Source organism: Aethalodelphis obliquidens, unplaced genomic scaffold (genome assembly GCF_003676395.1).
Source record: "Aethalodelphis obliquidens isolate GAN/ISIS:26980383/991018 unplaced genomic scaffold, ASM367639v1 scaffold1, whole genome shotgun sequence".
NCBI lineage: Eukaryota > Metazoa > Chordata > Mammalia > Artiodactyla > Delphinidae > Aethalodelphis > Aethalodelphis obliquidens.
Window position 1 is genome coordinate 76,857,273 of NW_020837945.1, and position 13,015 is coordinate 76,870,287.

The window sequence follows — 13,015 nt, forward strand, 5'->3', positions numbered from 1 at the left end:
TCCCTTTTTGTTGTTCTTCCTTTGGGGTTTTGTATTTTTTGTCACCTATCTGCCATTCTGTTACCATTATTGTTTTATCATCAATCTTTACCTTACTTCTAGACAAGCTACATTATTTATCTAAATCGATCATATTTCTTACGACTCTTACCCAGATAGAGCAGCTCAGAGAAGAAAAACCACTATATTTAGTTCCTTTAAAATTCAGTTAGTTTTGTTAAAAAAAGGGAGCACAGCTCACAGTTATTAGCCTGGGGTCCTATCTCCAGCCACCATTCTGTGAAAAAGCACAGTTATTAAATTAGTAAGTGATATTAATTAAGCAATTTTTCTCTCTTGTTCTCACTTTTGCAAGATTTAGAATAATATAATACATACCACATGGGAGTGCTGTGAAAGTTAGGAAAATTAGAGGAAGAGTGTTATGTAGAATTGTAATCAGTGGTTCTGTCTAGAGTCAGGTGCCTTAGGCTTAAATCTAGGCTGCATGATCCTTAGCAAGTCACTAATGTGCCTGTGCCTCAGTTTCCTCATTAAAGGAGGGTTTAATAGTATCTACATAAAATGAGATCATGCATATAACCCGTGTTCAATACATGATAGTTGCTATTATTGCCATAATAATAATAATAATCATTACTTCCCAGAACTGAAGTTTTAAAGACATCATTTACATCATTTCAACTTTTTTTTTTAAATGCTGTATTTTTAATTTTTTTATTTTTTTGCGGTACGCGGGCCTCTCACTGCTGTGGCCTCTCCTGTTGCGGAGCACAGGCTCCGGACGCGCAGGCTCAGCGGCCATGGCTCACGGGCCCAGCCGCTACGCGGCATGTGGGATCTTCCCGGACCAGGGCACGAACCCGTGTCCCCCCATCGGCAGGCGGACTCTCAACCACTGCGCCACCAGGGAAGCCCATCATTTCAACTTTTAAATGACTAGTAAAATTATATGAATTGGAATTTCTAGGTGGTAACTTGTCATCATAGATTTTGATTTAAAAGCAGAAGTTAATCCAATGAGTTTTGCTTTTGCATGTGAAAATATAAATTTAATCAAGTTTTCTAAGGAATTAAGGTGACCAGTAAATATTTGACAGTCTTAAAGAAAATTATGTTTATTATCTGATTGTGTATTTTCAAATATTACTTCCCCAGAAATTACTGTCATCAGATGGGTTCTCCAAAGCACGTGGAAAATTCAGAAAGGGGAAGAGGAGACCCAAAGAGCAAAGATATTTTCCTCCTGAGATTCCCCATCATAAAAATGCCAAAAGAAACCTCTCTAGTGAATTTGCTAACTGTGAACAACCTGGGCCCCCTGTGGATCCCTGGGTTCTTCAAACACTGGGGTTGAAAGACCTCAACACCATTGATGACACCTCATCAGCTAACTACAGTGCCCTGTCATCTCATCCCAGACGGACCACAAGCACATTTCCCCAGTTTCTGAATGATGCAGTTGATTATCCCGGTGCCTCCGGGGAAGATCTGCCAATTGACTATGGAGGTGACAGAACAACCCCCTCACACAGCACTGCCAGCCACAGGGAAGATTTTCACTTCCTTTCTCAACTTTCAAATCCCCCAGGAGGACTACAAACTCTTCCTTACTATACTTCTGATGTGTCACCCAATAAGACAGAGATGGCCTTTTCCACATCCCTGAGCCCTCACTGTAATGTGAAAACTCACTCCTTCCACCAGGGACAAGCCTTCGTTCGTCGAGATGAAGAGGGAGGCTGGAAGTTTACCTGGGTCCCTAAGCAGTCTTAGTGATCCCCTCCTCTATCACAAAGGACTGCCATGAACTCTGTTTACAAGACCTGTCTTGCACTTGAACCTGACTATGTGGAAAATGCAAGCTATTGCCCAGACTGTCTCCTGCCACTTTAAATGTCACTCTCAATTACCTACTTAAATCTGCAGGGAATGGCTTCCAGGAATCTATAATGAAACATGCCTGCTCTTCTTTCACCTAAATTTGACTTGTTTACACAACCACACCTGCTGTTGACTTCCTTCCTTGGCCCTATATTTGAAAAGGTATTTTCCAATTGCCTGAATATTCCTTTGAGACGTACATGTGCCATTCCAATTATAACAAGTCTAAAAGCTTTTCTTCTTTCATCAGACAGTTTAAATGTTCACAGCCTTCACCTTTCCACTTTTATTTCTCTCCTGTTCCTCTTCATTTCTAAAAACTGCCTTTGAAATGAGCATTATAAATGCTCCACATAGCTGTTATTGGGTGTTCAAATAACTGGGGGTGGGGTAGAAACAAGAATCTTTGCCCATTGCCATTCCTGAAGACATAATGTGAGTAATGTTATGTGTAGTGCAGTTCATTAACTTGAGTGTCCCATGATGGAGCTGACAAAAAAATCTCTTCAACACCTGGAAATCTACTGATAAGCAACAACACTGATAAATTAAAAGATAAAAGAGAATGAAAATTACTTCAAAATGCCTGCATGGTGTATCAGCTTCTATGGGCACCTGGCATTGTGTCTGCAACCAACATCACTCAAACAAGAAGATTTCTGAGGAATTCGTGGTAACGGAATAAGTCACTATCCTAAACTAATTAGATGCTGATACACTTCTATTCCTGAAAGTATAGTCTAGCCTAGCTCTGACACTGTCTTACTTATCCATTCAGTCATTCATGTGTTCATTTGTTCATTCATCAACACACCCAAAATATTTGTAGAACACCAACTGTGTAGCAGGCATTGTGCTATGTGGTGATGATAAAATGTGAACAAGTTAGATTCTGTGGCCACCCTCATGAGACTTAGACCCACTCATCTGCTGTGACCTTGAGAAAGCTACTTCCTTGGTATGAAAATTCAGTTTTCCCAACTGTAGAATACAGAAGTCAAAGTAGATAATCACTGACATTCTATAAATTGAGCCTGGGTCCCATCAGCTTTACTCCAACACTGCCATCCCAGGGCACTGTTCTCTGCTTTTGATTGGCATTGCAGATATGTTGGGTGAACTTTTTTGTATACAATTTTTTTTAAATGTGAGCCATTTGTAGTTAACACTAGAAATCATTGCTCTGATCACAGTATTCTTTTTTCTGGTATGAACCCATTTTTGGGTTAATTCAGTCTGTGTGAGAACATGCATCTAAAAAATAGAGACATTATTTTCTAAATAAGTGTGCATAGATTTAATGGAAATATTGACATCAAAGATCTCTCTTTCTAGATTAAAAAACATGCATTCTTCATGTTCATGTTAGTTCTCCTTCTTTCCAATTCCCCAGGCTCCCTATCCTTCCCAGAATAAGTTAGGTATCAAAGATGTGCACCTATGATTTTTGGGGAACCAAACTTCAGTTGATGATAAGACCCACCATGTTGTACGCCTTTCCCATTTTTCTTTATTCCACCCTTCAGTAAGTCATCTGTACAATCAACGCCTGAGAGCATGAGTATTCTATTTGGAATTCTTTGTGACTAAGTCATGTCTTTTGCTTTATTGCTGTTTGGTTTTTGCTTTATTTTGGTGATGTGGACAAATGATCTATTTATAAAGTTTTGCTACCACCCAGTTTTCTTTATAATCCGTGAAGGGGAATCAAATATATTAATTATTTTCATGACTTGGGAAGAAATAGAACACATTCTATTTTCTAAAAACAAAAACCAAAACAAAAAAGTGCCTTTTACATTCTAATATCTGTTCCCCTGTATGGTGAAATTTATCTCTTTTTAATTACAAATATAAGAATTAGAACTGACTGTGCTTTAATAGTAGGAATCAAGAAAGCAACATAAATATTTTGAAAGTCTAAATGATCAAGTTGTAAAACAAAATTGATTAGTCAACAAATTATTTTGCATTTTTTATGTGCTTCATCATGTGTTAGGTACTATGAGGAAGCACCCAGGCTTAGCACATTTGGTACATACAACAAAGCCACATAAAATGTAATAGCTTTTAAGTGAAACTTGGTCTCAGCCCAGTTTAAAGAAATTACAGCACATTTGTGGTAAATGATAACTCGCTCTGGCTTATGCGGGAGAAAATGACCACTTGTTCTTACAATCATATCTATAGGCATTTGATATTCACTGGAATTATGTATGGAAATTATTTTACTGATGTTTGAAAAATTAGAAATTTCTCTCACCTGAGTATATGTTCTAACTTTATGGTTTTACCATGCCCATCCAGTAAACCAGGTTAATATTTTACTAATATAAAGTGAGAAATAAAAATTAAATAGCACTTTTGTGATTTCAATGAATATTTTTATATTGTGCATAACATTTTCGAATAATGGATTTTCTTCTCCTAGGTTTTAACCATAATCTTTTGATGTACACCTCTTTTGTATGGTATATGTGGCCAGACTAATATTTTCAGCATTTAGGGTTCAATGGTTCTTTCCTTTATCCAGGGTACATTAATGAGGCTTTCAGATGTTAACTGGCCTAAAAGGTCAAGTGCTTTGTGTGTACAGCATTCTCTTACCTAACCTCCCATAAAAATTAGAATCCAGTATCAGTTTTTAAAATTTGATCACATTTCCAATGTCCTCTAATCATCTGAAAATAGATCATATTTGTATCTCACTAGTATCTGGAAAATAAGGGCAATTGGAAAATCTTACTTATGCAGGTGACATTTAATGAATGGGATTGTTTAATACTGCAGTGATGCTAAACTATAATTTTGAAAATTTTGAAGAAAAGAAGCTATGTGAATCAATGAAAAGAATTACTGTTTGATCTATTTCAAGAAAACAGAAACATTTTTTTAAAGTGTGACAAATCAACAACTGACCTACTAAGTATAGAGTTAATACACCTATGATAATTTTTTGATAAATTTACCTCTTGCCTGTAAAGTCAAGATATGCAATTTACATTTGTTTCAGTTTACCAAAAGATTCACATAAGGTCAATATTAAATGTACCATTTAAAAAAATTTTAATAAATCAAAATAATAAATATTTAAATTTTTAATAATTTTATTTGGTTTACAAGCTACAAATATATGGTATATTTCTTAACATATTTGTCATATTTTTAGCTACATTTTTTGTTACATGAACATAACCAGACATCCAGTTATGATTCTTAACATTGGATACTCTATAAATGTAAGATATAACTTAATACTTAATATTTTAAATGATTTTGATTTGTTTATGATTTAAAATATTTCTAATTATATGTAAAAGTCAATTTTGTAATAAATTTATATCTAATGAATAAATAAATGACAAAAAATTTAATCCTACATTTTTGGCTTTATTTTAGAAAATATTTCAGTGAATGAACAACAGATAAAAACAAATTTTTGGTATTTATTTCTGCCATAAATTTTGTCATAGAAAAATATTTGTATTTTTTTGGCTTCCCTGGTGGCGCAGTGGTTGAGAGTCCGCCTGCCGATACAGGGGACACGGGTTCGTGCCCTGGTCTGGGAAGATCCCACATGCCGCGGAGCGGCTGGGCCCGTGAGCCATGGCCGTTGAGCCTGCGCGTCCGGAGCCTGTGCTCCGCAACGGGAGAGGCCACAGCAGTGAGAGGCCCGCGTACCGGAAAAAAAAAAATATATATATATATTTTTTAACTTCCAAATAGTGGTATGATTAATAATTAAGGCACTCATTCAACAGATATAGTCTGTGCCAGGCTCTGTAGAAGATATAAAGATGAAATACGGGCTCAAACTAACATAGCTATAAATGAGAGAAAATAACTTAAACATGCTTAATCAAAGCAAGGGAATAATTAGCGTTCATAATTAAAAAGTTCGTGCTTCAGATATGGCTGGATCTAGGTGCTCAAGCAGTACTGTCAGGAAGCTGGTTTGGGATCTCAAGGAAAACTGATGATTAAGAATGAATTCTGGAATGCTGTTAAGATAGTCTCACCACACAAAAGTATGGCAGAAACCAGGATGAGGTAAGCAATGTGAGCCTAAAGAGCAGCAAGCTATATCCCATAAGATATTGTCTAGTTTTGTAACATTGTAACCCCCTCCCCCCTGAAATGAATAGTCTCAGTTAAATGTTCCAGATTGGTCTCAGTCATACCATGGTAGATTATGAAAATATTTGGGTGTCTGTACATACAAATTGTGAGCAGATTTTCCCTGAGGTCACTATAGAAGCCATATATCTATCCCCAAGGGGGAGATTAATATCAAGAGAAATAATTTGAGACTTGCATATCAGGCCAATAACCCACTGTTACACAGGTTACCAGTAATGGATAATCTGGATTTTACTTAGTTTCCTTACAGGGATTTTTTTTTCTTGGAGACAGCTACCTCTGAAACTCACTCACTCTAAATAACCCTTGAAAATGCATGTCATAAGTACAGATTATTAGAAACATCTTGATTCCCATTTTACAGATGAGAAATCTGGCTTTAGTGTTTTATAGATCACGTTGTAACAAGTAGCTGAGGCCCAAAGTAAACCCTGGCACTGACCTTAGACCCAATTCTTTTTCTTCTATATTACACAGTGATGATGTTTGGGACCAGTAAATATATTTACAGTCTGCAGTCTGTTACAGATAATTATAACATTTGATATTCACTGGAATTATGTTGTCTTAGATCTTTGCTTACATTGGGAGTTGTCTTAGATCTTTGCTTACATTCATCAGAAGGCTATTCGGGGGTCCAAGCTTTCTTAATCCCATCATTGCTAAAAGGAATTATTCACAAAAGACCTAATTCATCCTCCACCATTTCAAGAAAAGGGAAGTGTATAAATTGAAAACTATTGTAGAAATTTGGGATAAAGAGAGTGGGATGGAAAAGGTAGACTACGCACAGTGAAAAATATTAATATGCTTCTTAAATGAAAGGAAGATAAATTGAAAGGGAAATAAATCTCTCTTCTAATTTTGCTACTGCTGCTAAAAAGCCTAAAGCCTAAAGTAGCAGTTTATAAGCAATGCTCATGAAGTCTCTTTCTTCTTCCCTTCGTACAGGAAATAGATTTTATGCCTGTTGAAGTAATAGCATTATTCCCTCTCCTGTCAATCCTTTTAAGTGTAACTCTAGGGACAGTAAAACAGTTGAGGAAGCATATTTACAATGTTGAGCCCACTTCTTCTAACTTACAGGGAGCATTCTATTCTCTCCCTTTGGAAATCAGGGGTTAAATGATACCTTTTCAGGGGCACAGCTGATGTTTTTCTTTCATCTCTTTTCCAGGCTTATAATCTGAAATAATAAGGCATTGAAAGGGTGTTTCAAGGTAATTTCTCATTTCTAAAGGGTCCCTAATACTCAATGGATGGTCCCTCTGGGATGAGGCCTAAGATCTCAGATCTGTAATCAGGAGCGTTCCAAAGGTACTGTTCCCTCAGGGTCCTCTGTTTGCTCTGAAGCTGAGAGCACGAGAAGCCCTTTTTCTTTTTGCGGTGTGCGGGCCTCTCACTGTTGTGGCCTCTCCCGTTGCGGAGCACAGGCTCCGGACGCGCAGGCTCAGCGGCCATGGCTCACGGGCCCAGCCGCCCCGTGGCATGTGGGATCTTCCCGGACAGGGGCACGAACCCGCGTCCCCTGCATCGGCAGGCGAACTCTCAACCACTGCGCCACCAGGGAAGCCCGAGAAGCCCTTTAATGAGTGTGGAGTGAGAAGTCAGGACCCCTAGTTATAATCAGGCAAAAGGCCGAATCACACCCTCCTTTCATTTTAGTCTCCTGAGATTTGCCACCTTCCATTCTTCTTCCATCCCTAACCGCAGGAGAGTCAAAATGGATGGAACCTGAAAGTGGCATCTGCACAGTGCACCCCCTGCGCCATCCACTGGGAGAGCTGTGTACCCCAGGAATCCCAGCCTCCTTTGGGAGCAGAGCACCATATTGCTATAGACTTAGCCTTTCCTTCTTTTGATTTTAAGGATCATAAGTAATCCACCTAGTCCATCCTATTGTCCTCACTCCAAATTTCTACAATAGTTTTAATTAATATGCTTTCTTTTGAAACGATAAAGGTTGGATTAGGTTTCTTGTGAGCTGTTCTGTTAGCAACAAAGGAAGAAAAAGGGCTGAACATCCCGAATAGCCCTCTGATAAATGTAAATGTCTTCCTTCCAACGGCCTTGGAATGGGCTTAAGGAAGATTGTTTAATATCTATGCTAATTATTAGCATTTATTTGTGTCAGTAGGTCAGAATACTGACAAAAGATTCACATTCCCCTTCCCTACATTTGAGTGATATTATGGAAAAATAAAGGACTCTAGTCAAAAAATTGAGCTTCTTCCCTCACAGCTGTAACACCCCAGGAATTAATCTAGCATTCCTCAGCCTTCGTGTATTCACCTATAAAATGGAGATAATGTTTGCCCTATCTATCTCATAAATTTCTGAGATAATCTTTTAATTTTTAAGAACCATGTGTAAGCTAAGATTCTGTTATTTTTCACAATCTTCACACAGAATAAATGTACATTCAATTTAATTCTTGAGTAGAAAACTTCATACTTCATAAAATGCCATGTCTTAAAACCACTTATACGTATTTCTATTGATTCAAATCAGTAAATTCTCTCTGTTTTTCTCTTATGTTCAAAGTGCAATTTTATGTTCCAGGGACTATGGCCCATGTCTTAAAAGAGTTTACAGGTTAGTGAGTGGAGAGGAACTAAGAAAGGAGTCATTGAAGGCATGTTGAGACATTCATTGGATATTAAGTTAGAATTGCATCGGTAGAGATAGACGCAGGAGGAAAATAAAGAGAAGAGAAGCTCGACAGGGTAAACATGAGGCCTATGAAAGGAATGATCACTAGCCCAGGTGGCTTCAGGGTAGATTGTTTATAAAATAAAATATCTATTCTTGGAATCCAGAAGAAATTTCTGTACAGTGAGACCTGCTGCTGACTCTACAAATGTGTTATTAATAATAGAAGGGAGGCACCACCTATAGCACCCAAAATAGTAAAGGAAATAACTTAGATATGCTATTTGCATCCTTAAAATAAAACAATTCATTTATGATTTTCATGACTATTTACATCGGTATTGATACAGTAACTCATAAAGAAGTCCAACTTTTATGATTTCTTTTAAAATACTCTTAACTTCTCAAGACAGATTCAGGAAGACTCTTCAAAGACAAAGGTAAGGAGATACAGGTAGTGGAAATTACCGGTTGTTCTTGATTCATATCCAGGAATGGGTAGTGATTTTAAGTGTGTTAAAATTTACTTTATATATGTGAACATTTTAGTGTTTCCCTTTGTGTTTTCTCTATTTGCTTAAAATATGAGAAAATGATAGCCCATCTAGAAATTTGAAGCAATATCAATTGGTTTTTTCTACAATTACTTGCAAACTGTTTTTTTCGTTTGATGAAAGAGTGTCCAAAAATTGCTTCTATGCAAAATACTGATCAATATTTTTTCTGGTACTGTTAATTAATCATCTTCAAATTACAGCTTTGTGAAAGTTTTCCTGAAAATATGTTGCATTTTTATATATGAATATGCATTTATGAACTTCACATTTAATTTTTGTATACAAAGGAAATGAGTTATGAAATACATATTAAATAATAAAAATGACAAAAGCAAAAACATAATTATAACTTCTTTACATGAAACAATAAAAATGTATACGTGAACAAAACAAGAAGCAGAGGTGAGATAAACAATACAAATTTTTTTGGGTGGGGACAGTGGAGGAATGGAAAACTTTGTGTTTTTATAAATATTTATTTATTTATTTGGTTGCACCAGGTCTTAGCTGCAGATCCAGGGCTCCTTAGTTGTGGCTCCAGGGCTCCTTAGTTGTGGCTCGCTGGCTTCTTAGTTGCGGCACGTGGGCTCCTTAGTTGTGGCATGTGAACTCTTAGTTGCGTCATGTGTGTGGGATCTAGCTCCCTGACCAAGGATCAAACCCAGGCCCCCTGCATTGGGAGCACAGGGTCTTATCCATGGCACCACCACAGAAGTCTTAGGAATGGAAAATTTTGGATGATATTTTTCTTCTCATTTATGTTTCTGTTAATATCCAAACTGAAACAATTTGCAGAAAATCTACAGAGAGATACCCACAGAAGATAATAAATGGAGATCATGGTGCTGGACATGTGGTAGATTTCCATTCTCCCAAAGCAATGAATTGTCAAGTATGTGCAATTAAAAATGAAAAGAGTTATATGACTGAGTTAGACATTTAGGCAACAAATACTTGAGTTATTTTCTTCTCAGACAAGTTGATTTTTAAACCATGGGAAGTAAGTGTTCCAGATCCTTAGTTAATTAGGTCATTTTATTAGCCATCAAATTATGCATTTCTAATTCTTCATTATTTTTGAATAAAATAATGCTGCTATTAAAATTAATATCAACATCTTTATTACATTTTAAATACTACTTATATTAATTGATTAAAGTATAAAGCAGTCAATGTCTATAATATACAGTGATCAAAAATCCATGTGTGCATGTGTGTAGATAAATAAAATGTTGTAGGATGCACAACTTTTTCAAGGGAAAGAGTCAAGTTTACTTTGCTGTGTGGGACAGAGCCTGGAATTCAATTTCTTTCTGGAATCTCAAAGAAAAAGCAGCTCAGAAACCTTTGGTATTTATGTCATTGTCATTCATCTTACTCCCTTAACATGCTTCTACTCTCTAAGAAGTTGTAACAAATATCTGATCACCTGCTTTCCCTCTACTTTCCCCCTTCTCCTTTCTGTTCCAGCTTGCCAATGATCAATCCTACAACCATGACTAGGAAGTAATTTTCTCTCCCTGTCAATCTCATTATCTTTCTGTGATATTATTTTCAATGTCAAACATGAATTTTAACAACTTTTTCCTTTGTATCAAGACTATGACAATTCTAACCCCCTTCCAAGCCAGAGACAGATGGTGTAAAATAAGCAAGAAAAAGCATATTACTCTCTATAAATAATATTAATCATATTGAATACGAAAGAACTAAGAAAGTGCTCCTTTCTCACTTCCTATCCCATTGATTTTACAATCTGATCAATAGATTTTGGAGTCTACTCCAAACAACACTGAGGAATATTGAAATATTGGATGATTGTTTTTAACACTGAGTCTCCAATTCTAGAAAGTCAGGTAAAGCAAGCTTCACATGTGTCTAGATTCATTTAGAACTTAAGAATAACAATTAAGTACAAAAAAAGGCTATTTTTTAACAATTTAGAATGGATTATCATTTTCTACTTAACAGTAGTATGGCTTTGGGCAGATTACTTAAACTTTTTAGGATTTTGCCTCCATTGTGATGTTGGCAAAATAATAGTACCTAACTCAAGTTTTGAGGCAGAGACTGAATAAGTTATATTCAAATATTTAGAATAGTTTCTGACACATTGTAAGTACATAGAAATGTTAATTATATTATTACATTTATCACCATCATGATCATCATAAAGAAAAGCATCAACATAAAATATGAAAGCTTGAAAGTACAATTTATTATGAGAACTAGGAGAGATTTCCAAAACCATCTAGAACAACTGTATATAGCTCACGTAACATGTACAAACAGAAAGTAGATAGTTTAGAAAGGGAAAAAGAATCTGTGAGTGGGAAGAATGGTCAATCAAATTGGGGTCTCCCTCACAGTATCTTAATGCTCTCAGGTTGGTCTTTTTACCTATATTATCACCCGTGCCATCAATATATATTGGACCCATAAGGTATGTTATATATAATATTTAAATCTATGACCTCTGCTAAGGCTCTTGCTTCACCTTAGCATTGTGAGGACAAACTAATGATGTGTTTTTACAAATTGTTTGTATCTTTTTCTAAATCATACATGCTTATGAGAGAAATATTAGAAAACAAAGATAAGCAAAAAGAACAATCATAACTCTGAAACTACTACGAATGTGTCTGTATACATACTTCTTGTCTTTTCTTCCACACACAAATGTGTATTTTTTACAAAGAAATTAAACTACTGCATTTCTTTTATTTTTATTATGTAAATTTTTATTCTTAAATAATAACAAGTAGAAGTCTTTGTCCATATATAAAGGGAGTTAGGAATTTTGGATGAAATGATCTATATGTTTTCTTGAGGGCAATATGATTGATTTTTTAAAAGGATGTTTATTAAGGTAAAGCTTTTTGAAGACTTTAATGGGTACGTACAAAACGATTATAGTTGGCTACTACATCACTTTGCCAATCACTTTTGAATATATATTCATTGGTATAGAGAAACAATGATTGCACTGTTGTATTCAAGGTATGCAAATGTATAAAAATGTTCTTAATCTCATTGCTCTGCCCAAGGGTCTGAAATCAGCCCCTGAAACTGCATCCCAACTATCAAGAAGGATAGGAAACTGGTTATTATTTTTCATTATATTTATAATCACATCCAAATGAACTACATAGCAAGGTATGAAACAATTTTTAATATCATCCCCCCACCACAAATGACATCAGGCTACTGTAACCAAAGTTATAGTTGAAGATTAAGATTAAAGCCATGATATATCTCATTTAAAAATATTGAATAACTGGAAAACAAGCAAACTTATATGATGCATTTAAGAGACTGTAACACAAACACACACCACAGAAATTACAGATAGATATTTTCAGGATATATGTTAGAATTATGCTAATCTTAATGTCATTATTAAATAAGACAGTGAATTTATGAAAATATGTTATGCTGCAAATTCTTCCTTTTATCATTGAATTTAGATACGAAATTTTGGCAGAAGGGAGGAATCCACTTCTGTGCCAATGTCTTTCCTCTCCTTGGAATTTCCTTTCTTTTTTTTTTTTTTTTTAGCGTGTATATTTCTTTTTTTTTATTTTAATTTTATTTATTTTTTATACAACTTGCTGTATAAAATATCCATTTTACAGATATTAGTGTATATATGTCAGTCCCAATCTCCCTATTCGTCACACACCCCCCCCCCCCCCCCCCCCCCCCTTCCCCTGCTTGGTGTCCATACGTTTGTTTGGTACATCTGTGTCTCAATTTCTGCCCTGCAGACTGGTTCATCTGTA

At 35.8% G+C, this 13,015-nt stretch overlaps 1 protein-coding gene across 1 annotated transcript in view; it reads left to right on the forward strand.

Annotated features, from left to right (window-relative positions):
• Window positions 1-5,133, forward strand: part of GMNC (geminin coiled-coil domain containing) — a 73,256-nt gene extending 68,123 nt beyond the window's left edge. Inside the window, exon 6 of the mRNA XM_027108847.1 lies at window positions 1,159-5,133. Within this exon, the coding sequence (XP_026964648.1) occupies window positions 1,159-1,776 (618 nt within the window). The 3' untranslated portion in view covers window positions 1,777-5,133. The remainder of the gene's footprint in view (window positions 1-1,158) is intronic.
• The last annotated feature ends 7,882 nt before the right edge of the window (window positions 5,134-13,015 follow it).